We start from the raw sequence: 23,267 nt of genomic DNA on the forward strand, positions 1-23,267 counted from the left end.
TGTCTGTGGTACTCTTTCAGGGCAGAGCGTTAACTTGCTTTCTCAAAAGTATTGAGGTTTTTGTGCCAAATGCACTCTAAGAGCTTTCAACATTTGTTCAGAATAGCTAACTCCTCACAAAACCTTTTGGCCAACATCTTCATCCCTCTAGAAACATGTTCAGTGGCTGGTGCTATCTGTTTAAATGAACCCTTGATCCAAACCATCACTTGGGAATCGGCTGAATCGATGCAATGCTCAAGAGTGGGACAGTTCTTTTTCAGGGCTTGTGTGACGGCTGCGGCCATCACTTTGGCCCATCTACGAACCTTGGAAAGCTGACCTTAGGTCGCAAAAAGCGTGCAGGAATGCGAAAAGGTACATCAAAATGGTCGTAACAAGGAAGCTGACTAGGAGGATCCATGACTAGATCGGTGAGGTTAGAAAAAACTGGATCCAAAATGTGCCCCAACCTAGGGGTCCATGTACTAACCAATTGCACTAACTGAAGTGCTTTTAAGTCTGCTACTAGAGCAGCAACCGACTGACAATCAGGATCTTCGACATGGAGATTAAAGTCAAAATGAGTGTACCTTAGAACATAGTTTAGCAATATAGTGGCTAAGGAGGAGATAAATATTGAGGACGAACCAGGTGGCCTTTATATTAGAAACCCTGTTAGGGTAAAGTTGCCCATTATTGCAAGAGAGAAAAATGCCGCCGTACAACCTGAAATAACAATCTCAGAGAAGGTGCACTGAGGCTTTGCTTATAAATAAAGGTAATCCCACCTCTCCTGTGCAAGTCTATCCAGCCTGACAATGGCATATCCCTGCGGGACAGCTGTGAGGGCATCTGGCACTGAGATATCAGACAACCATGTTCCAGTTAGTAAAATAGCGTCTGGATACTAATCAGTTATAAAGTCATGCAGTTCCATTTTGTGTTTAGCTAGTGAGCGGCAGTTCCCTGAGTTGAAATCACCACAACTTGATGCAGCTTTCTTAGGAGCGATGCGGAGTTGTACTGAATAGTTTCCTAAGCTCCGTAGATGTATTGGAGGGGAGCTGGAGTAAACGGGCTGAGTTTTTACGCTGTTCACCCAACAACTAGCTTGCTAATCCATCAGGAAGTGAACAACACAATGTGCCTCGACTTCCCTCCGCACAATCTGCACAAAACGTTAAAGGGGACCGGAAAACAAGGATGGAGTGGGAAGAATTAACTTTTCAAGCAGTCATAAATGTAATTAAAAACAATACGGTGCAAAAGTGATATTAAAAGACAAAGAGTAGCTTTGCTCGAGGCACAGTACCCGCAGACAGCCTGCCCCAGACTAACCGCTGTGCGTCCATCCGGGCATGAGTTTTTATGCAGGTGCCTCCAACAATTAGCCTGCTAACCCAGGAGGAAGTGAACAACACAAGATGGCTCCACTTCCCGCCGCACAATCGGCACAAAACGCAGCAGCAGACCAGAGAAGGAGCATGAGGATGGAGTAGGAAGAATGAACTATAACACAAGTCAAAAAAGTAATAAAAAACATTACGGGGCAAAAGTGATATTAAAAGACAAGAAGCAGCTCTGCTCGAGGCACAGTACTCACAGTCTGCCTGCCCCTAGACCAACCGCTGTGCATTCGTCCTGGCTTGAGTTTTTATGCCGTTCCCCCACAACAGGCCTGCTAACCCAGCAGGAAGTGAGCAACTGAATATGGCTCCACTTCCCTCTGCACAATCAGCTCAAAATGCTGTGGCGGACTGTGGAAGGAGCATGAGGATAGAGTGGCAAAAATTAACTATTGTAGCAGTGAAAAAAGGAATTAGAAACAAAACGACGCAAAAGTGATAGAGACCTCTAGCTGCAAATTTCCTACCTTTGAACTTCCAGGCGTCAGGCTGGATCCGGAAGATTTTTCTAAGCAGTACCCCTGCGCGCCAGTAGGTGGCGTCGGTTGACTGTGTGACGGCGCCGGCGTATTCGTTGTGACGTCAGCACGGCGTCAATATAACTGCCACTCGGGCATGATGATGTAATTTCTTTGCTTTCTGTGCCAGACAGCGCAGATTTGTCGAAGAGAGCTACCACCTGTGACTTTTTGACGGACTTTTTAGACCTTTTATCGACTCCTTTTGGTGTGTAGGATGTCTAGTGAGAAGACCTAAGGGTTCAAACCGTGCGGCGTCTGTCACCGTGCCATGTCGGTCACAGACCCCCACTTAGTGTGTCTATGGTGCCTGGAGCGCGACCACGACACAAAGCCGTGCTCTGATTGCCGGGCCTTGGCGCCGAAGGCTTTGAAGGAGTGGTCTCTGAAGCTACTCGCGGCCCCTGAAGCTACTCGCGGCCTGGCATCTGGCACCACGGCGATCGCCTTGTCGGTCTCAATCCAGATCTCAGTCGAGAGAAATGTCCGAGCACCACTCAAGTGAATCGAACTACTCTTCGTCGAAGTCGTGTAAGAGCCACCATAAAAAGTCGAAGCATGCTTTGACTTCGGCCTGCCTGTCGCGGAGTGGGTGCCTGGGTCGGCTCCAAGTTTCCCTCCCTTTCTGGGTCCGGGAGCGACCCCCTCCCAGCTTAAGGAGTTTTATGATGTCATGTGTGCCATATTTGGGTGGCTTGACCCTGCCGGTGTGCTTTTGGGCCCCACGGGCTCAGATGATGGAGGAGTCTCCATGGTTTCCACGTCTTAGGCTCTGGCCCAGGCACCCCGGCCTCCAACTGGACCCATTCTCAGTTCGTGACCGGCACCAGTCGCACCTCCACAGCGACCTTCTCTGGCGCTGCGTACACTGACGAGGTCCTCGGCGGCGCCACCCCAATCCTCACTCCCGAGTCGGTCAGGCGTCCTCTGGCGCCAAGACCGGCGCCGAAGGAACCGTAGGGCTCCATGCCATTCAATCTGCCCTATTCTAAAGGATTGGAAATGGATGAGGAGGATTGGGAGGAGGGGCGGGAGGGGAAGGAATCCTTCTAAATCCCGCAACCACAAGACATGGACTCGTACGAGGAACTGGGTGATGCCAGTGGTCTGGACACCTCCCCAGATTCTGGCGTATTGTCTCCACCTAACCTGGCTACGTAGGAAGGGGCCTCGTTTGCTTTGGTGGTGCGGAGGTCTTGGACCTGCAGCTCCCTACGGTGGCAGTCAAGACTAACGTCTTGACAGAGGTCCTGTATCCTGGTATCTCCAACTTGGAACCCTTGCTGCATTTCAATGAGTCCTTAACGGACATCCTTCCTGGAACCTGGTCCAAGTCCAACACAGGGGCTCCTGTGAATAGGACGATTGTTCGCCGCTATCACCTTGCACCGGGTGAACCAGTTTTCCTCACTGCCCACCCCACCCCACAAAGTTTGGAAGTCCAAGCTTCCATTTCCTGTGGCACATTCCATTCCGCACCCCCAAATTTGGTATCCAAGAGACTGCATGCCTTTTAGAACACTATTCCCATTCAATATGGGACATGTTTGCGCAGGTCCTGACCAGGGTCTCGGAGAAGGACCGGGCCCTACTCTCCCATGCTATCTCAGACGGGGGAGATGCAGCAAAGTTCGCCATCAGATGTGGCTTGGACACAACAGACTGGCTGGGCAGAGCGATTTCCAAGACAGTGGCCTTAAGTTGCCACGCCTGGCTGAGGGCATCTGTTTTTTTGGGGATACCAAGCTAACCTTATGGACATGCCCTTTGATGGCTCCCATCTCTTCGGAGACAAAGCAAATGCCGCACTTAAGCGCTTAAAGGACTCACGGGCTACGCTGAAGTCTTTGGGCCTCACCATAACATCACGGCCCGTATCTGCTTTTCGCTCCTCTCGTTGCTACAGAAGGGGCTACCAACTGCGCCAAACCGATTCCAGCCATAGGGCCCCACAAGCTCAGCAGCCTCTGTGGGGCCGTGGATGCTGTTCACCCTGACCCCATGGGTCGGAAGGCCAGAAGTCGAGCCAAGCCAAAATATCCTCCTCCACCTCAAAACCTTCCCAGTCCGATCCCCAAGGATCATTTACATCTAGTCGGAGGCAGAATACACCATCATCTCCACCACTGGCAAAACATCACTAGGTGGGTATTGCAAATAGTCTGAAGAGACTACTCCCTCCCCTTCAAGACTACCCCTCCATCTATTTCTCCAGTGCATGATCGGCTGACGGAGGATCACCTTGCTCTGCTCCGTAAGGAAGTCTGGACTCTCTTAGCCATGGGAGCTGTAGACAGGGTTCCCGGGCCAGAAATAGGCTGTTGTTGTTATTCCAGCTATTTTCTGGTACTAAAGGACGGACGGAGACCTTTGTCCTATTCTCGATCTCAAATCCTTTAACTGCTTTCTCAAAAAGGAGAAGTTCAAGATGCTCACCCTAGTTCAGGTCCTGTTTGACCTGGACCCGGGAGACTGAATGATAGCGCTGGACTTTTAGGATGCCTATTTTCATATCCTTGTCCAGCCTGCTTATCGTCGCTATCTGCTGTTTACGGTGGGCCATTATCACTTTCAGTTTGCCGTGCTGCCTTTCAGCCTCCCCACTGCCCCTCGGGTGTTCACAAAGGTGATGGTGGTGGTCGCAGCCCATCTGCGGAGATCAGAGGTTCCAGTCTTCCCCTATGTCGACAGCTGGTTGTTGGAGGCGGGCTCGGCCCAAGCGGTCTTCTCCCACATCCAGAGTACGGCGAACCTCCTGCTTTCGTGGGGGTTCACTGTCAATGTTCCAAAGTCACACCTGACCCCCTCTCAGACGCCCCCATTCATTGGAGCGATTCTGGACACGGTGCAGTGTCGGGCTTATCCTCCCGAACGGCAAGTCCAGGATATTCAGGCTATGATACCAATGTTTCAGCCCCTATCCTGGATTTCAGTGAGAATGACTCTGAGGCTGTTGAGTTCTCATGGCCTCCTGCATCCTGCTGGTGAGCCATGCATGGTGGCACATGCATGCTCTGCAGTGGGATCAGAAGTTTTAATGGACACAGCATTGAGGAAATCTCACCGACCTGGTTCTGATCTCGGAGGACACTGCGAAAGATCTGCAATGGTCGTTAACAAACCGCAATTGGGTTAGAAGCAGACCCCTCTCCCTTAACCACCCAGATCTCGGAGTAGTGACGGATGCGTCTCTATTTGGATAGGGCGGCTATCTGGGGGAGGTGGAGATCAGCGGACTCTGGTATCGGGCACAAGCCAGGCTCCATTACAACCTGTTGGAGCTTCTGGGCGATCCAATTGGCACTGAAAGCCTTTTTACCGTCTATAAAGGGAAGGCTGTTCAGGTGTTCATGTTCAACACTACCGCCATGTAGTACTGCAGCAAACAAGGCGGAGTGGGGTCGTGAACTCTCTCAAGAGACCCTGTGCCTCTGGACTTGGCTGGAACAACAGCGCATTTCCCTGGTGGTTCAACATCTGGCCAGTTCTCTGAATGCCAGAGCAGGCGAGCTCAGCCAAAGGTGCTCAGCAGATCACGAGTGGCGTCTCCATCCGGAGGTGGCACAAGGTCTCTTTCAGAGGTGGGGAGAGCCTTGGTTCGATCTGTTCACCTTCGAAGAGAATGCACAATGTCAGCAATTTTGCGCATTGGAGTCTTCAAGGCGGCTCTCGCTCGGCTACACTTTTTATCCAAAGTGGATCTCAGGCATTCTGTATGCCCTTCCGCCCATTCCAATCCTGCCCATAGTGCTCAAGAAGATCAGGAGCGTCCGGGCACAAGTCATTGTTGTGGCTCCGGATTGGGCACGGAAAGTTTGGTATTCCAAACTTCTAGATATGAACATCAGTCCTCCGATCAGGCTGCCCCTTTGGGAGGATTTTCGGTTGCAGCAGAGGAGGGTCCTCCACCCGAAACTGTCCACTCTCTGCCTCCTTGTGTGGAGAATGAGCAGCAACAGTTGACAGTTTTTGACCTTCTTCCAGAAGTCTGCGACATTATTCTGGCAGCTAGGCATCCCTCCACGAAATCAGTATACGCCTGCCAATGGAAAAAATTTGATAAATATTGTACAGAAAGGTCCATTGACCCCTCATTTGCCTCCCGGGCAGATATCCTCCTGTTTATTCTTTCCTTGGCCCAGCAGGGATCTGCCTTGGGCACTTGGAAGGGCTACCTTTCAGTCCTTTCTGCTTTACTACAGCTGCCAGATCAGCCTTCACTTTTTAAGTCCCCTCTGGTGCAGAATTTTTTGAAGGGGTTAACCCACTTGTTTCCCCCCTCTCCTTTTCTTATGTCACAATGGGATCTTAATTTGGTGCTCACTTTCTTGATGTTAGCACCGTTTGAGCCGATGCACTACTCAACTGTTCTTTATGGTTGCTCACCATCAAAAGCGCTTTTTGGTGGCAATTACCTCTGCCAGGAGGGTGAGTGAATTACAGGCACTTTCATCACAGCCTCCGTACCTGACAGATTTCCTGGCCAAAGTGGTACTGGAAACTGGAAACTAGGGCATCCTTTTTGCCCATGTTATAACTCCCTTTCATCTGGGATAGTCCGTTACTTTGCCCACTTTCTATGCACCCCCGCATCCTTCAAAAGAAGAGGAACATCACCACCGTCTGGACCCAAAAAGAGAGTTATCATTCTACCACGATCACACTAAAGAGTTCTGGGTGGATAACCAACTCTATCTGAAAGAAACACGTCAGTTAGATTCCTCGTCAGGCTGGATCCGGAAAGATTTTTCGTCAGCAACACCCTTGCGCCTCGCTAGGCGTCGTCTGCGGCTCCGCGTCCATCGTCGTGATCGCAGGGATGACGTCGGAGTACTTAGACTCCGCCCTCGCGCGCTGACGTCAGTTCTTCTTTTTTCTGTGCCAGACAGCGCCGATCTGGGAAGAGCTTACCCCTTAGTCATTTTTTGACTAAACTTTTTTGACTCTTTTGGTCTCTTGTCGACTTGACTCTGGTGCCGGTAGGATGCCTGGTTTCAAACCCTGCGACTCCTGTCACCAACTGTCGGTTACGGACCATCACCGCCGGTGCCTTTTCTGCTTTGGGGCCGACCACGATTTCGTGCCTCGACTGCCGGGCCCTGACTTCGAAGGCTAGGCGGGAGGGGTCCCGCAAGCTCCTGGAGTACCGGCAGTCGGCTCCACGCTGTTCACGGTCCCGGTCGAGGAGGAGGTCGAGGGACCGGTCGCGGAGCCGCAGTCACCACCACTCGTTCGGTTCCAAGTCTTCGGGTAAGTCGAAGCATGGTAAAATGTCCAAGAGGCGACATCGCTTTTCGGGCTCTCCACGCCGGTCGCGCGACTCGTCCGAGGGCTCAGGTGGTACCACCCACGCGGCTCTGTCGGAGCCGCAGGAGTCGCGTCCGTCCCCATACCCGCTGGTCCCTGGGACCGACGCAACTCCGGCGGAGATCAGTGCCTTCCTCTCGGCCATGAGAGGCCTGGCTCCGCCGTCGACGCCTGCCGGTGCGCTTTCGGGCCCCGCGTGCTCGACTGGGGGGGGCCTAGCGGGCCAGCGGCCCCGGCGCCGTCATCGACTCCGGTCCCGACGCCGCAGGTCCCCGTGGGACGCTGATCCCCGGTTCAGTCCCGGTCCGGGCCCAGCGTCCGATGTCGATGGGTGGCAATCATCTTTCGCCCGGCTCCCATCATTCCACCTTTCTACCAGGAATCGGATGACGGTGACGACTGGGAGGGGTTAGAGGACCCTCTGGCCTTGCAGGTCAACTTATCACAGGACTGGGCAGATGAGCTGGGGGATGCCAGTGGTCTGGACACCTCCCCTGACACTGGCTTCATCTCTCCTCCGACTGTGGCTTCGGAGGAGGGTGCTGCATTTTCCGTGGTGCTGCGCAAGGCGGCCGAAGCCCTTGGGCTGGAGCTGCATGCTGTGGCCGTGAGGACTAACCTCCTCACTGAAGTGCTTCAACCATCAGCAAGCTCCTCGGAGCCTCTGCTGCAGTTTAATGAGGCACTCGTGGACGTTCTGAAGGGCACTTGTTCCAAGCCCTCCACAGTACCTCCTGTGGATCGGAACGTGGCCCAGTGCCACCGCCCTGCACCGGGCGACCCCAGCTTTCTGTCCCAACACCCCACGCCCGAGAGCCTGGTTATCCAGGCCTCTACTTCCCAGTCCTCCTTCCCGTCCGCTCCCCCGGATCGGGAATCCAAGAGGCTTGAACAGTTCCCTTAGTTTGGGACTGCGGTCCTTGAATACCGCTTGCCTCTTGGACCGTTACTCTCACTCCCTGTGGGATACGGTGGAGGACGTGCTGCCCCAGTGTCCGGAGGAGACCCGGACATGGCTCGCCCAGGCTCTTGCCGACAGGCGGGATGCATCGCGACATGCTATCCGATGTGGACTAGATACTACGGACTCGCTGGGTAGGATGATGTCAACCACGGTGGCGCTCCGCCGCCACGCCTGGCTGCGGTCCACGTCTTTCTCAGGGGATGTCCAGAGCACCCTCGTGGATATTTTGATGGCAGCCGCCTTTTTGGCGAAAAGGCGGATAGTGCGCTGGTGCACTTCAAGGACTCCCGGGCTACGGCCAAGTCATTGGGCCCCTCGGCCCGCGACCGCAAACTTCTGCTTTTCGTCCCTTTCGTGGCCAAGGAAGGGGCGCCCCCTCACATCCGCCAAGCCACCCAACCTGCACGTGGTCGCGGACGTGGATTCCGCCGAGGCGGTACTGGGGGACAACGTGCCGGTCAGTCCACACCTACCCCGGCAGCATCCGCCTCACAGCCCTCCTAGTCCGTGCTTTCAGGCCCATTCCACGCCAGTGGGAGGCAGAATTCGCCATCACCTGCTCCACTGGCGTTCCATCACGTCAGACAGGTGGGTGCTGCAAATCGTCCGAAAGGGCTACTCTCCTTCGAGACGACCCCTCCAGCCATGCCACCGCAGTACCACCGTATGTCGGGGGATCACTTGAATCTTCTGCGGGAGGAAGTTGCGGCCCTCTTGGCCAAGGGGGCCATCGAGCGCGTACCTGGTCCAGAAGTAGGTCGCAGTTGCTATTCCCACTACTCTCTGGTTCCCAAGAAGGGCAAAGGGGGCCTGTGCCCTATCTTGGACCTCAGGAGCGTCAACGTCTTCCTCCGGAAGGAACGGTTCAAGATGCTCTCTTTAGCTCAGGTTCTGGCTGCCCTCGACCCTGGAGACTGGATGGTAGCATTGGACTTGCAGAGCGCTTATTTTCACATTCCCGTCCTGCCGGTCCACCGGCGTTACCTGCGGTTCACGATGGGCCATGAGCATTTTCAGTTTACCGTGCTCCCCTTCGGCCTCACCAGTGCCCCTCGAGTGTTCACAAAAGTGATTGCGGTGGTCGCAGCTCATCTGCGCAGATTGGGGGTTCCGGTCTTCCTCTATCTCGACGACAGGCCTCGCCCCAGGCAGTCATCTCTCACCTCCAGACTACAGCCGACCTCCTGCATTCGCTGGGGTTCACCATCAATGTGCCGAAGTTGCATCTGAGTCCCTCCCAGAAGCTCCTCTTCATCGGAGTGGTTCTGGACTCGGAGCAGTTCCGGGCTTATCCTCCGGAACAGCGGGTCCGGAATATTCAGGCCCTGATTCCCATCTTCCGTCCTCTATCCTGGGTTTCGGTCAGGTTGGTGCTGCGGCTTCTGGGTCTGATGGCCTCCTGCATCCTGCTGGTACATCACGCCAGGTGGCGGATGCGGGCACTGCAGTGGGACCTGAAGTTCCAGTGGGCCCAGCATCGGGGCATCCTGTCCGACCGTGTCTTGATCTCGAAGGGCACTGCAAGGCAGTTGCAGTGGTGGCTCACGGACCGCGATTGGGTCAGTGGCAGATCCCTCTCCCTACCCCAACCGGAGCACGTAGTAGTGACGGATGCGTCCCTCCTGGGATGGGGGGCTACATGGGAGAGGCGGAGATCAGAGGCCTCTGGTCTCCGGCGGAGTCCCGGCTCCATATCAACCTATTGGAGCTGCGGGCGATCCGGCTTGCACTGAAGGCATTCCTTCCCTCTGTTCGGGGACGTGTAGTGCAGGTGTTCACGGACAACACAACCGCCATGTGGTATTGCAACAAACAGGGCGGGTGGGGTCGTGGACCCTTTGTCAGGAGGCTCTGCGCCTCTGGACATGGCTGGAACATCAGGGCATCACCCTGGTGGTTCAACATCTGGCGGGCTCTCTGAACGCCAGAGCAGACGAACTCAGCCGCCGGTGCATGATGGATCACCGGAGAGAACGCGCAATGTCAGCAGTAATGCGCGTTGGAGTTTCCAAGGTGGCACTCGCTCGGGGACGCCTTTCGCTGCGAGTGGAGTTGTGGTCTGTTGTACGCCTTTCCGCCTATACCACTTCTGCCCAGAGTGCAGAAGGAGGTCAGGCGCAACCGGGCCCAAGTCATCTTGGTGGCTCCGGATTGGGCACGAAGGTACTGGTATCCCGAGCTACTCAGTATGTTGACCGATCCTCCGATACGTCTGCCTCTTCAGGAGGATCTTCTGTCGCAGCAGCACGGGACGGTTCTCCTACCGAACCTGTCCAGTCTCCACCTCAATGCGTGGAGATTGAGCTGCGGCAGTTGATGCCATTTGACTTGCCTCCTGAAGTCTTTGATGTTATTTTGGCAGCCAGGCGTCCCTCCACAAAATTGTTATACGCCTGCAGGTGGAACAAATTTGTGGCATGGTGCACAGCAAAGGCTGTGGATCCCCTTTCTGCCCCTCTTTCTGAGGTTCTCCTCTTTCTTCTTTCTTTGGCCCAGCAGGGCTCTGCTCTGGGCACCCTGAAAGGCTATCTTTCTGCTATCTCTGCTTTCTTACGGCTTCCTGATCAGCCTTCTCTTTTCCAATCCCCTGTTGTTTCTCGCTTTCTTAAGGGCATTACTCACATGTTTCCTCCTGTTCCTTTTGTAATGCCTCAGTGGGATTTGAATCTGGTTTTGACGTTTTCTGATGTGTGCTCCCTTTGAGCCACTTCATAATTGTCCTCTTCGTCTTTTGACGCTTAAAACTACTTTCCTGGTGGCCATCACCTCTGCTAGAAGGGTGAGTGAGCTCCAGGCTCTCTCTTCTAAGCCTCCTTTCCTTTCTGTCCATCCGGACAAGGTTGTTCTCCGAACTCGTCCTTCTTTTCTTCCTAAGGTTGTGACTGCCTTTCACATTGGGCAGTCTGTCACGTTGCCCACCTTCTTTCCGCCTCCGCATCCCTCGAAAGAGGAAGAGCGGCTCCACCGTCTGGATCCAAAACAGGCGCTGTCCTTCTATTTGGATCGCACCAAGCAGTTCCGGGTGGGCGACCAACTCTTTGCAGGTTACGTGGGCGCTAAGAAGGGACGAGCGGTGCACAAACGGACCATCTCTCGGTGGGTCGTTTTGTGTATCAAGGCATGTTACTCCTTGGCTAAAAAAGAACCTCCTGTAGGGCTGAGGGCCAATTCTACTCGGGCCACTGCGGCTTCCACTGCACTGGGACGGGGAGTCCCCTTGCAAGACATCTGTCAGGCGGCAACGTGGGCTTCGCTGCACACGTTTGCTAAACATTATTGCCTGGACAGCCAAGTCCGGAGAGACGGCTTTTTTGGCCGTTCTGTTCTCCAGGACTTTCTGGTGTGATCTTGGTTCGCAGACCCACCACCGGGTTGGTATTGCTGGGGTATCTATTCTAAGGTGAGGAATCTAACTAACGTGTTTCTTTCATATGAACAAGTTACCGATGTATCTGTAAGAAACATTAGTTAGATTCCTCACCGACCCACCCATCCTCCCCGTTCTGCGAACCGATATCTAGGGTTGAGGTCATCCCTTTCAGGGCCCTAGCATTTTTGGCACCTGTGTCGGTCTCTTGCATGGCTCTGCGTTCCTGGCGCAGAAAGCTATGTACAAGAACTGATGTCAGCGCGCGAGGGCGGCGTCTAAGTACTCCGACATCAACCCACCGATCACGACGACGGACGCGGACCCGCAGACACCTAGCGACGCACAAGGGTATTGCTGACGAAAAATCTTCCCGGATCCAGCCTGACACCTGGGGATATTCTAAGGTGAGGAATCTAACTAACTAATGTTTCTTACAGATACATCGTTACCGAAGGTAAGTAACTTGTTCTTATAGGGTATGTGGGAGCAAAGAAGGGGCGAGCTGTCCAAAAGAGGACCATATCACGCTGTGTTATCCTCTGCATTAAAATATGTTATCCCTTGACGAGTTGCTGTTTTTTGTCATCTCACCATTATGATCTGGAGCACTCTTGTGGTGTTTCACTGATGAAAATCTCAGCTTTTGCCAGCGATCAGGTCAAATGTTTCCTCATAGGGCCACAGGTTCCAAAGTTATGCAGATTATAAAAAAGGTGTTTGAATCCTCAAAATGACTATATATGTTGTCCATGGCCAGGGTGCATCAATGGCAGCCTTTGATTCTTGCGCTTCCATACTTCAGTGTTAAGCAGATTATAAAAAGGTATTGTTTTGAAACCTTACTACAACTGTATGTGGTATCTGATAGAGGCATCTAGCCGCAGATTCCTTACCTGTAAACTTCCAGGAGTCAGGCTGGATCCGAAAGATTATTCTTAGCAGTACCTCTGCACGCCAGTAGGTGTCATTGGTCGGCTTCGCATGACATCGCATGGCGTCAAGTTCATCGTGACTTCCGCGCCATCTATATAGGTGCTGCCTCGGCGTGTTGACGTCAGTTCTTTTCTTTCTGCGCTAGTCAGTGCGGATCCGTCGAAGAAAGCTACCCTCTGTCATTTTATGACAGACTTTTTTCGACTTTATCAAATTTTTTTCAGTATGTAGGTTGTCCAAAAAAGACCCTGGGTTCAAACTGTGCGGTTCCTGTCACTGCGCCATGTCGGTTACAGATCCCCACCTTGTGTGCCTTTGGTGCCCGGAGCGCAACCACGACCCGAAGTCCTGCTCCGACTGCTGGCCATTGTGCCGAAAGCTTTGAGGGAGCGGCCCCTAAAGCTGCTTCCAGCCCTGCATCTGGCACCACAGAGATCTCCTTGGAGATCTTGTTCATGGTCTCAGTCGAGAGGAAGATCCGAGCACTGCTCCGAGGAGTCCAAATCTTTGTCCTCCCATTTAAAATCTTCAAAGGGGTCTGTAGGAGAGTAGGGTCTGCTTTCTATGTTCACCCCCACTTTTTGCTTTTGCTTCACTGGTTTTCGACTTAGATGTGGCTGTGGGCCTGCTAATCAGACCCACAGCCCAGCTGTTCTCTCTCTAAATTTACTATGCACTTTAGGTGCATAACCCAATTGGTAAGGATCACCTTTTTGGACCCTGTACAGTGTACCTTAGGTACCCAGGGCATAGGTGTACCCTAGGCCTACCAGGGGCTGCAGCATGTATTATGCCACCCCTGGCTGGCCTTCCATTATGACACAACTGGCTGATCACTCAGCTGGGGCAAGGTCGTGTAATCACCCCTTGCTTAGGTGTAGTATTCCTATACCTACCTTATATATAGACACATGGGTAACCTTTCAGTCACTCCTATGGCAGGCCTTAACAATCCTGAAGGCAGAGTGCTTGGTAACATGTGAGATGGTGCTCTAGCATAAGCTGAGCCTGTCTGCTGCTTTCGGAACCATGTCCTTATAGCTGTTCTATGATATCGCCTACCATATACTCTTAAAGTGCCTTTTAATCCTCGCGGTTATGGTAACTATGGTTTGGCTTTATCAAAACATGTCGTGTAAGGTGTCTAACACTTTGGAATACTACCCCCACACCATTTCTGGCGGTGAGGATAGTATTCCTCCCTTCTAGAGGGAGAAGACATGTTGAAGACCTACTACCCGGTTAAGTTAACCAGAGCCCCAGTGTCACAAAATGGACGCTGCTGCCACAGACACGAGTCTGACCTCCTGCTGCTGGGAGACCTTCCAGCGAGGGAGGCTTGGACAATAGGTTTCCTGCCTTGGGAGGTGCTAGCACCACCCTAGACAGGCCTTAGTGTATTGGGGCAGGGAGGGATGAATGAAACGAGACACTGCCTGGGGCACACAAGGTGTCCCATGCATAGTCCAGTTCAAACCGGTGCTGGGGCACTCCAGCCCCAGTCCTGGCGCGAAACTGGACAAAGGGAAGGGGGTGTAACCACCCCCCTCCCTGGTCCCACCCATAGGAGGGACCTAGCAGGTAACCCAGCCCCCCAGATTAGTATAAGAGTGGGAGCTGAGTCCCTAGGACTTTAGATTATCCTGAACCTGCATCTTGAACAGAAACTCTGGACCTTCGATATTCTACTACGGAAGAAGACTGAAGAATCTCCCTTGTGGCCAAGGAGTGACCACCCTGGGCAACCAGGCACCATCCAGCGATCGCTGCTTGCTTTGCGACTGATCCTACGAGGGACGACTGCAGAGACTGACCAGCGCCGTGACTTCCAGACACCTCTGAACCAGATCCACATCTACAGCAAAGCTGAGACCTGTGGAGGCGACGAGGGACGTGGGACCGGCGACTTGGGAAAAGTGGCTAGTAACTGACCAGCGCGACTTCTGAGGCTTCCTCGAGGCTGTGCTTGGGGAATTGAGAAGCCCCAATCCCGAGCACCATCTGCAAAGAAGATCAGCTCCCCACACTTCACGTGTTCTGCGTGGGGCCCTTCTGCACCAGAGTTGCTCGACGTGTTGTCCGGTTGCTGGCCCGTTGGCAAGTGACCTCTGTGACGACGAACCTTCAATTTTGCCTTGCTGGTCCGGCTCCTCCAGACTGGCACCCGCTCCCCTGTGAAAGGGAAGCACCCCAGACCTTCCTGGTCTGCGACAGAAGCAAGTCCTCCATCCTGCGTGGGTTACGCTTGCCAAGGCTTGTTGGGTCCTAACTCGACATCGACGCCGCCGACAGCAAGAGCCTTCGTGGGACAGCTCGCCTCCTGGTTCTGGTCGTCCTCGACGCCTCCTGGTACCCGTGGCTGCTGCGACAAGCTTCACCTCTTCACCTGCATCTTCACGACATCGCCTGGTTCCCTCCTGGTTCCTTCCCGGCTCCTGGCTGGTGACCTAGACTCTGTCCCCTCTGCTTGCAGGTACCCTCCTTCCTGATTCGATCCCTGGAATCCACCGGACACTCTTCACTGACTGCCTGTCAGCAACTTTCTTCAGGCATCCATAGGAGTCGACGACGAAACCCGACGCAAGTTCACACCTATGCACCCGCAGCCCGTGGGCTAGGTATCTTGAGTACTCGGTGCTCACAAGGGTATTGACTATCCAAGTGTCTAGTTTCCAAGTCTCTAACTCCTAGTCCCTTACGAAGTGTCCTAAAACTCTTAATTTCTAAATACTACTATTTCTATCGACTTTAACGCATTACGCGTGAGTGTTTCCACTCTGCACCTGAATCCCGTGGGCCTCCCACTGCCTAGCAACTGATAGGATAGTGTAGCCCCAGCTATTCCCTAGGCCTAGGCCTATCCTGTGTTCGTGACAGTGGTTCTTGTACCACTTACTTAGTATATGGTTTGCGTGGCCCCTAGGGCCTAACTGTATTACTTACGTGTGACTTATGTATGCTTAAATAAGACTGTGTTGTACTTACCTCGAATCTCATAAAGAGTGCTGAGGGTGTTTTGACTAGAATAAATACATTCTATTTTTATAATATATCTGTTGTGGTGTCTTTCATTTGTTATTCAAGGGGTTGCAAATGGTATAACAGCTGGCTTCACATGCCATACAGAGTTTAGCCTAAGACTGCTCTTGTCCATGCTACCACTAGGATAGCTGGTCTATAAGGTTGACTTTACACCCAATCACCATAAGGGTTGTTTGGACTGATACAAGGTGTACACTAGAACTAGTGACATCATATATCAGGCCAACTTCTCACACAGTGCTCTTTCTATACCTCTCTGAGGAGGCGCAGATACGATGAAACTGGCCTGGGGTTGCTAGTGTTCCTCTTTAGGTAAGACCTGGACTGCTAGTTTGGGTTAAAATGTTACTATTGAAACAGGACCAATACTGATTATCAGTTTGCTGGTCCCTGTCTAGAGTGGCATGGTGGGTGAAAAATGATGGACTGGAATGTGGCCTTGATTAATTGCCAGTGGTTGAGATTAATTCACGCTTTCCTTCCATTATCTTTTATTTTGTTACTAAAAGGAGAAATTATGAGGCATGGAGTTGTGGAGAGTGTGACTCAGTGAAGAAAGATAACCTGAGAATAGGCACAAAGAGGGACAAGGGCAAGAAGGCTCCAGGAATCGGAGAAGGTGAAGAGGAAAACATTTTAGGAACAGCAGCTATAGGGGAGTAAAGGTCTCTGAAGAGCACGGTCGGAAATAGCCTGGAATTGGAATGCAGGTGATAACAGCTAAGATGAATAGAAGGAAGAGCACGTACCTCGCTGCTGCACTGGGGCTGACGACATGACATCGCTGAAATGTCAGTGTTTCTCTTTTAGTTGTAGAGGGTTCAATTATCAAACACACATGCGTACATTCTAACTTACTTGTTGCCTGCAGCCTAAAATCATCACTGGACTTTTTAACTGGTCACGTTTTCAGACTCATTGCTACCATTTTAATCCTTAAAAACGCAAACAATTGTTTTGATTTGTCTGTTACATTTAACTCGCTCGAATTAGGTATTTAACAAGCGTGAGCCGATATGGAAAAGCCGGGCCCCGCCCTGTAAACGTCCCAGTGACGAGCCTAGTCAGTTAGTTTAGCATGCATGTAGAGGATTCAGATAAAAGCATGCAACATACATTTTTTAGACTTAATTATGTTTTTTTTCAAAAAACGTTTATAGGAAATGAACCCGAGGGACTGACAAAAGCAGAAAAGATACGTCTACGGAGAGAAAAGGTTACTGAACTGTTCAGCAAGAAATACGGTAAGCGATCGAGACCTGGATGGTCTCACTTGAAGTCGAGTCGGTCATAGCAGATGCTGTATAGCTATGCTGGGGTTAATTGGGCCAGTACCACTAGAACGAAGCTTGATCGACTAAATCAATAACTAAAATAAGCACCAGGACCCAATGTGTATCTTAAGAGCCCAACACCGGCGCTGCTGAATACCGGGTTGCCGAAAACCAAGGTCGCATAGTCACGATTCCACCTCTTCTTTTTCCACCTCCACACACTTCCCTTCTCTTGATCCCACTCTTGCAGCTTCATTTTCAGCCTTGCTGAACGCCCTGTCACTCTTTTCGCTTCCTCTTTCCATCCCGCTTTGCTGCCTTTCTCTCTCTTTTTCTCCAAGTCATTTGGATGACGAAACATAAGTTCAATTTCCCAAAAATGAGTAGCAGTGCCCACCACCAGCACAATTTGGTCTGCAGTTATCGTGTCCACCCCATTTAACTTCAGTACTGAATTACTCATGAGATTCCAGGATCTCTAGTTTTAAGTCGTCTATGTGCAGGTGTCGCTTTAGAATTGTACTCTCTGCTCTTTGTGTTCTTGCTTGCACTGTTTAAAGCGTTTTATCTTGCCCTGCTGCGTGCAGTGAATTGTTTTAATTAGGGGTTGAATGTTCCATGTATAAACAGAACGCAAAGGTGTCCTTCATGTTGACGTCATGTCAACCACACACTAAAATGGGTCACAGGATAAACCCAGCTCTTGCCCTAGGTTTCCCTGTCCCATCTTCTGTCATCAGTGTTTGTTATCTTTACTCTCATTAATTTAACACTAATTTTTGTTGTATCTTTGTGTGAACCAGGTGAGGCAATTGGTGTGAACCAGCCTGTGAAAGTGCCATACAGAAAAATGACCAGCCACCCTGGCTGTGTGGTGGTGGATGGAATGCCATCGGGAGTCACATTTAAGGCCCCCAGCTACCTGGACATCAACTCCATGCGGCGGATCTTGGAGTCGGCAGAATTTATCAAATTCACCGTTGTTAAGTAAGTGAGAATTTGCATGTGGATACATGGATGCTGTGTTTGGAATCTGCGCTTCTCAAATGATAACTCAATGTGCGTCTCAGTTGTGCTGTCCCTTTGCTTGAAAAGACAGATTTTAAGATAGTGCGTACTCAACAGGTGAAAATTGTTCAAATAATAAATGTTGCATTTCACATGCCAGAAAACTACTTTGGCCCTGGCAAACATACCTAAAGTGCATAAAATTGTAATAACACGAAAAACATAATATTGACAAAGTCCTATTTCATAAATATCTGACTTTGCCTGGGGTTCTTGAATACAGTCCAAGGCAGAAATACTTGTTTCTAGACACAAATATCAGTAATACTGCCATCACCCTACCACCACCTGCACTGGGAATTGATAACAGGAATAAACATATGCATGTGTTTCTAGATACAGGGTACTAGTTGTGCCACTGGCACAGAGTGCATCTGAAGTGCACAACCCCTCGATGCTAGCAGTTTGCAATCAATATCAGTAATGCTACACTAGCCTCACCCCGACCCACACTGTACGTTGATGCCAGGTTTGGGCATAGGCAAGTGTTTCTGATACTAGTTGTGTCACTGACACATGGAGCATCTGAAGTGCACGGTCCCTCAGTTAACTAGCAGTTTGCAACCATTATCAATGATGCTGCCCTCATCTAACTCCCACCTATACTAGGTACCACCTAGTATTGTTGCTGTCTGCCATTTCCAGGAGCTTTAGCATCCCTAGTGCCATTTATCTCCAGTTCCCCCTAGCCTTTAAACTGCAAGAGCTCTCTGGCCCAGAACTCTTCAAAGCATGATGGTTCTTCTGATGGATACATCGGGCAGTGGATTCCTCACCTTGTGAATATCCCCTGTGCCAGCATTCCACTGAACTTTTTCCCCAGCTCTCTACGCCGACGTGGACGTCATAATACCTCGGCTCCGCTCACGACTCTGTATGACGTCACCGGAGCCATAAGAGAGCCACGTCGGCGTGATGACGTTAGTTCCCTTTTTTCCACGCCATCGACGCGCAACTGTTTTCCAGCACTCTCCTGCTACTTTGTTGTCTTACAGTGGGTTACTGTTTCTGGTTAAGCCATGTCTTCGACGAGAAAGTCAGGTTTTAAACCTTGTAGTGAATGTGGGGGCCACATGTCCATTACTGACCCCCACAAAGATTGTTTGTGGTGTCTTTCTTCAGATCATGATGTGGATGACTGCTCCTGCTGTAGAAAGATGAACCCCAAAGCCCTGAAGGAGAGGGAGGCGAAACTCTTCATGGCCAAGGCGAAGAAGGAAAGCAGAGGTAGGAAAAAGGATAAGTCGAGGCCGGAGTTGTCGACTTCACACTCTTCGAAGTCGAAGAAACACCGTAAGAAGAGGAAGCATAGCTCTCGGCACCAATCGTCGAGGAGTAAGGCTTCGAGGTCGCCGTCTCCTCGGCGTAGAAGCAAGGAAGTTATTTCTCCTTCTCCTTCCCCTTCTCGTATGTCTCCAGAGCAGACACCTTCGCCGAAGTTGACTCCGGCGTGGTCCCCGGCACAGTCACCGGCGCCAGTGGAGTCTCCAGCTTCCGACGCCGCGCCAGTTCAGGAGGAAGAGCTTTCTCCGGTGCCAGCCGAACCTGCGCCAGTGGAGAATACTTCGGCTCCGGTTCCTGATACTCCTCGACCGGATTCAGGATCAAACCCATACCCGCAATTCCCCACTCCGGGTACGGATCCAACGCATTTCCTCAGTGCGATGTATGGGGATTTTCAAAGGGCTGCCTTCCCATCCGGCGCACCATCTGGTCCCGTGGGTCCTATGGCATACACTTCGGGAGTGCCGCAGCATTATGCTCAAGCTCCTTTTAGGCCCTTCTTGCCGATGGCTCCTTCATGGCAGTTCCCGGCACCGTCTGGAGATCCATCCCGGCTTCGTCTGGATCGTTTGCCTTTTCGGAGCCTCCCTCGACGCCGATGCCGATGCTGACTCCATCTGCTTCACGCCCAGTGCCGCCTATTCCTCCGGCGCCGCCGACTCCTTGTTCGGTGCCGCCGACTCCACGTACGGCTCCGCCGACGCCGGGTCCTCGGATCCGTTCTCGAAGAGAGGCCCAGAGGATTTTGGAGGAGGAGCGATATAGAGAGGAAGTGGAGGAATGTGAGGTTGGTGAATCCACTGATGAGTTTGAAGGCATTCAGGATGCTAGTGGACTTGATACTACTCCAGAATGGGAGCATTCTTCTGCTAGGCCTTCTGCTCCACAGGAGTTGGCTCCTTATCATTCAGTCATCAGAAAGGCTGCAGAGTTGCTGGAATTAGAGTTGCCCTCTGTGGAATTTAAACCAAACCTTTTAACTGAAGTCTTACATTCGCCATCGTCAATTGTAGAGCCCTTGTTGCCCTTTAATGAGGCTATTTTAGAGCCCGTGTTGGACGTTTGGCGCAAGCCTCTCTCTTCGCCTGCAGTATCCAGACAAGTGGCAAGGAGATACAGGGTGGCTCCGGGGGACCCGAGCTTCCTTTCTTCTCACCCTTCACCAGAGAGCCTTGTGGTGCAAGCTTCCTGCTCGAAGCAATCGTCTGGCGCCTTCCCTCAAACACCAGCGGATAGGGATTCTAAAAAGACCGATCAATCAGCCAAAAAGGTATTTTCATCTGGAAGCATGGCTCTAAAATCGACTAATGCCCCTTGCTTATTGGGGCGCTACGTACATGCCCTGATGGACTCGATGAAGCTATTAGCCCCTAAGCTGCCTGAAGAAGAGAGGGCCACTTTTATGGAGGTTGTTACGGACACTCAAGCTGCCGCAAGGCAGGTTATTCAGTCGGGTCTAGACACGGCTGATTCTGTAGCTAGAATTATGGGGTCTTCGATAGCCACTCGGAGGCAAGCTTGGCTTCGTTCTTCGGGCTTCTCTGCGGATGTTCAGGCCACGTTAGTTGACTTGCCTTTTGATGGAGAAAGACTGTTTGGGGAGAAAGCCGATTCCGCCTTACAGAGGTTCAAAGATAGCAGGGTTACTGCGAAGTCTTTGGGTTTACAGACTCCGGCTAAGGGATTTGGCTGTAGGAAGTATAGAGGATTTGGGAGGTCTTCATGTCGTACCTCCCGTCAACCTCAACAACAGCAACAACAGCAGCAGCAGAATCCTCTCTATAGGTCATATAGAGGAAGACAAAGGGGCCGGAGAGGTTCTGACCGCAACCCATCTTCATCTTCTGCCTCCTCTGCTCCCAATGAAGCTTCAGGGAAGCAGCCCTAGATCCCCCATCCTAGATCATGTGAGACCTGTGGGGGGTCGGGTGTCCCACTTTCTACGAGGTTGGAAATCGGTCTCGACGGACCTTTGGGTTTTAAACCTCGTGGAGAATGGGTATGACCTTCCCTTTTGGGAGTTTCCTCCCCCTTACCCTCCTTGCCAGGGTTTTTGCTTAGAGGACCATCTGCTTCTTCTGCAAAAGGAGGTTCTCGCTTTACTACAAAAGGATGCGATAGAGGTGGTTCCAGAGCAGGAAAGGGGTCAGGGTTGCTACTCGCGGTATTTCCTGATTCCCAAAAAGGACGGAAAATTACGTCCAATCCTGGACCACAGAGTCTTGAATTTTTACCTGAAACAGGAGAAATTGAAGATGCTGACCCTTGCACAAGTTCTTCAAGCGTTGCAGCAAGGAGACTGGATGGTGTCGATCGACTTGCAGGATGCGTATTTTCATATTCCGATCCTGAAGTCCGTTTTACGGTTGGGTCGCAACACTACCAGTTTGCGGTCCTCCCGTTTGGTCTTACTACCGCACCTCGAGTCTTCACAAAGGTGTTGACAGTGGTGGCTGCTCATCTCAGGTGGTCGGGGATTCCGGTTTTCCCCTACCTGGACGACTGGCTTCTGAAAGCAGTGTCCCCAGAGATGGTGCCGCATCATCTGCATGTAACATCTCAACTGTTATTCGACTTGGGTTTTTCAATCAATGTACCCAAATCTCACCTGGTGCCCTCTCAGCACAACCTGTTCATAGGGGCAGTACTGGACACTACTGTGTGTTGAGCATTTCCTCCTCTTCAAAGAATTCTCGACATTCAGGAAATGGTCCCTTAATTCCACAATGGAGCGGTTGTTTCAGTTCTGAAGGTCTTTTGCCTGCTCGGTCTGTTCGCCTCCTGCATTCTGTTGGTCAACCATGCACGCTGGCACGTGAGGGCACTCCAGTGGTGCCTCCGCAGGCAGTGGTATCAGCATAACGGGGATCTCAGGGAGTCGATCAAGAAATCCAGAGAAGCTGCAGCGGATCTGTCTTGGTGGAGCGTGGGGGACAATCTGTCTCAAGGAAAGCCTTTTCATCTTCCTCCATCGGTGGCCACAGTGATAACGGATGCCTCCACCCTAGGGTAGGGTGCTCATCTGGGGGATCAGGAGATCAAGGGTCTTTGGTCTCCAGAGGAAAGATTGTCTCATATCAATCTTCTGGAATTGCGGGCGATACGTTTGGCGCTCAAGGCCTTTCTCCCTTCCCTTCACGGTCAGTCGGTTCAAGTCCTGACGGACAACACTACCACGATGTGGTATGTCAACAAGCAGGGAGGAGTAGGCTCGTATCGTCTCTGCAGAGAAGCGTTACAGCTCTGGTCCTGGGCTCAGGATCATCGGATTTGCTTGATGGCGAATCATCTGGCCGGGGTGCTGAACGTACGTGCGGACAGTCTGTCAGTAGTTCTCCGCCGACCACGAATGGAGGCTTCATCCGAAGGTGGTTCGTCATGTCTTTCGGACGTGGGTGACTCCTCGGATAGACCTATTTGCCACCCGCGAGAATGCGCATTGCCCGTCATTCTGCAGTCTCCAGTTTCTGTTGCAGGGGACAATGGGGGACGCGTTTCAGTTGAGTTGGGGCTCGCATCTCCTTTACGCGTTTCCTCCCATACCCTTGATTCCTCGGGTTCTGAGGAAAATTCGCCAAGACGGGGCCAAGTCATATTGATCGCCCCGAATTGGCCAAGAAGGGTGTGGTATACAGATCTTCTCCACCTCTCCTCGTGCCTTCCGCTCCTTCTCCCTCTGAGGGCAGACCTCCTCTCGCAGTCGGAGGGGCAGGTTCTACACCCCCACCTCCAGAGCTTACAGCCTTCATGCCTGGAGATTGAATGGGGCAACCTGAGTTCCTTCTCTCTCCCGCCTGATGTGGTGGATGTTATTTTTCGGCCAGGCGACACTCCACCAAGTCCATTTACTCATATAGGTGGTCTAAGTTTGTTAAGTTGTGTGGAAAGAGATCCATTGACCCTTTAAAAGTCCATCTTTCTAATGTGCTTCAGTTTGCTCTTTCCTTGGCTCAGCAGGGCTGTGCTGTGCCCACGGTCAAGGGCTATCTATCGGCCTTATCGGCTTTTCTATGTCTTCCAGATCAGCCGTCTTTATTTAAATCTCCTATTGTACTAAGGTTTATCAAAGGCCTTACTAACAGGTTTCCACCTACTCCTTTTGTAATGCCGCAGTGGGAC

The 23,267-nt window shown here is 51.8% G+C and overlaps 1 protein-coding gene across 7 annotated transcripts in view; it reads left to right on the forward strand.

Annotated features, from left to right (window-relative positions):
- Positions 1–23,267, forward strand: part of GTF2I (general transcription factor IIi) — a 1,662,009-nt gene that overhangs the window by 1,467,998 nt on the left and 170,744 nt on the right. For all 7 annotated transcript variants that reach the window (XM_085649796.1, XM_085649797.1, XM_085649793.1 and 4 more), the window contains 2 exons: positions 16,683–16,766; positions 17,600–17,783. In XM_085649796.1, coding sequence (XP_085505922.1) covers positions 16,683–16,766; positions 17,600–17,783 — 268 coding nt within the window. The remainder of the gene's footprint in view (positions 1–16,682; positions 16,767–17,599; positions 17,784–23,267) is intronic.

The sequence above is a fragment of the Triturus cristatus genome, chromosome 3_2 (assembly GCF_964204655.1).
Source record: "Triturus cristatus chromosome 3_2, aTriCri1.1, whole genome shotgun sequence".
NCBI lineage: Eukaryota > Metazoa > Chordata > Amphibia > Caudata > Salamandridae > Triturus > Triturus cristatus.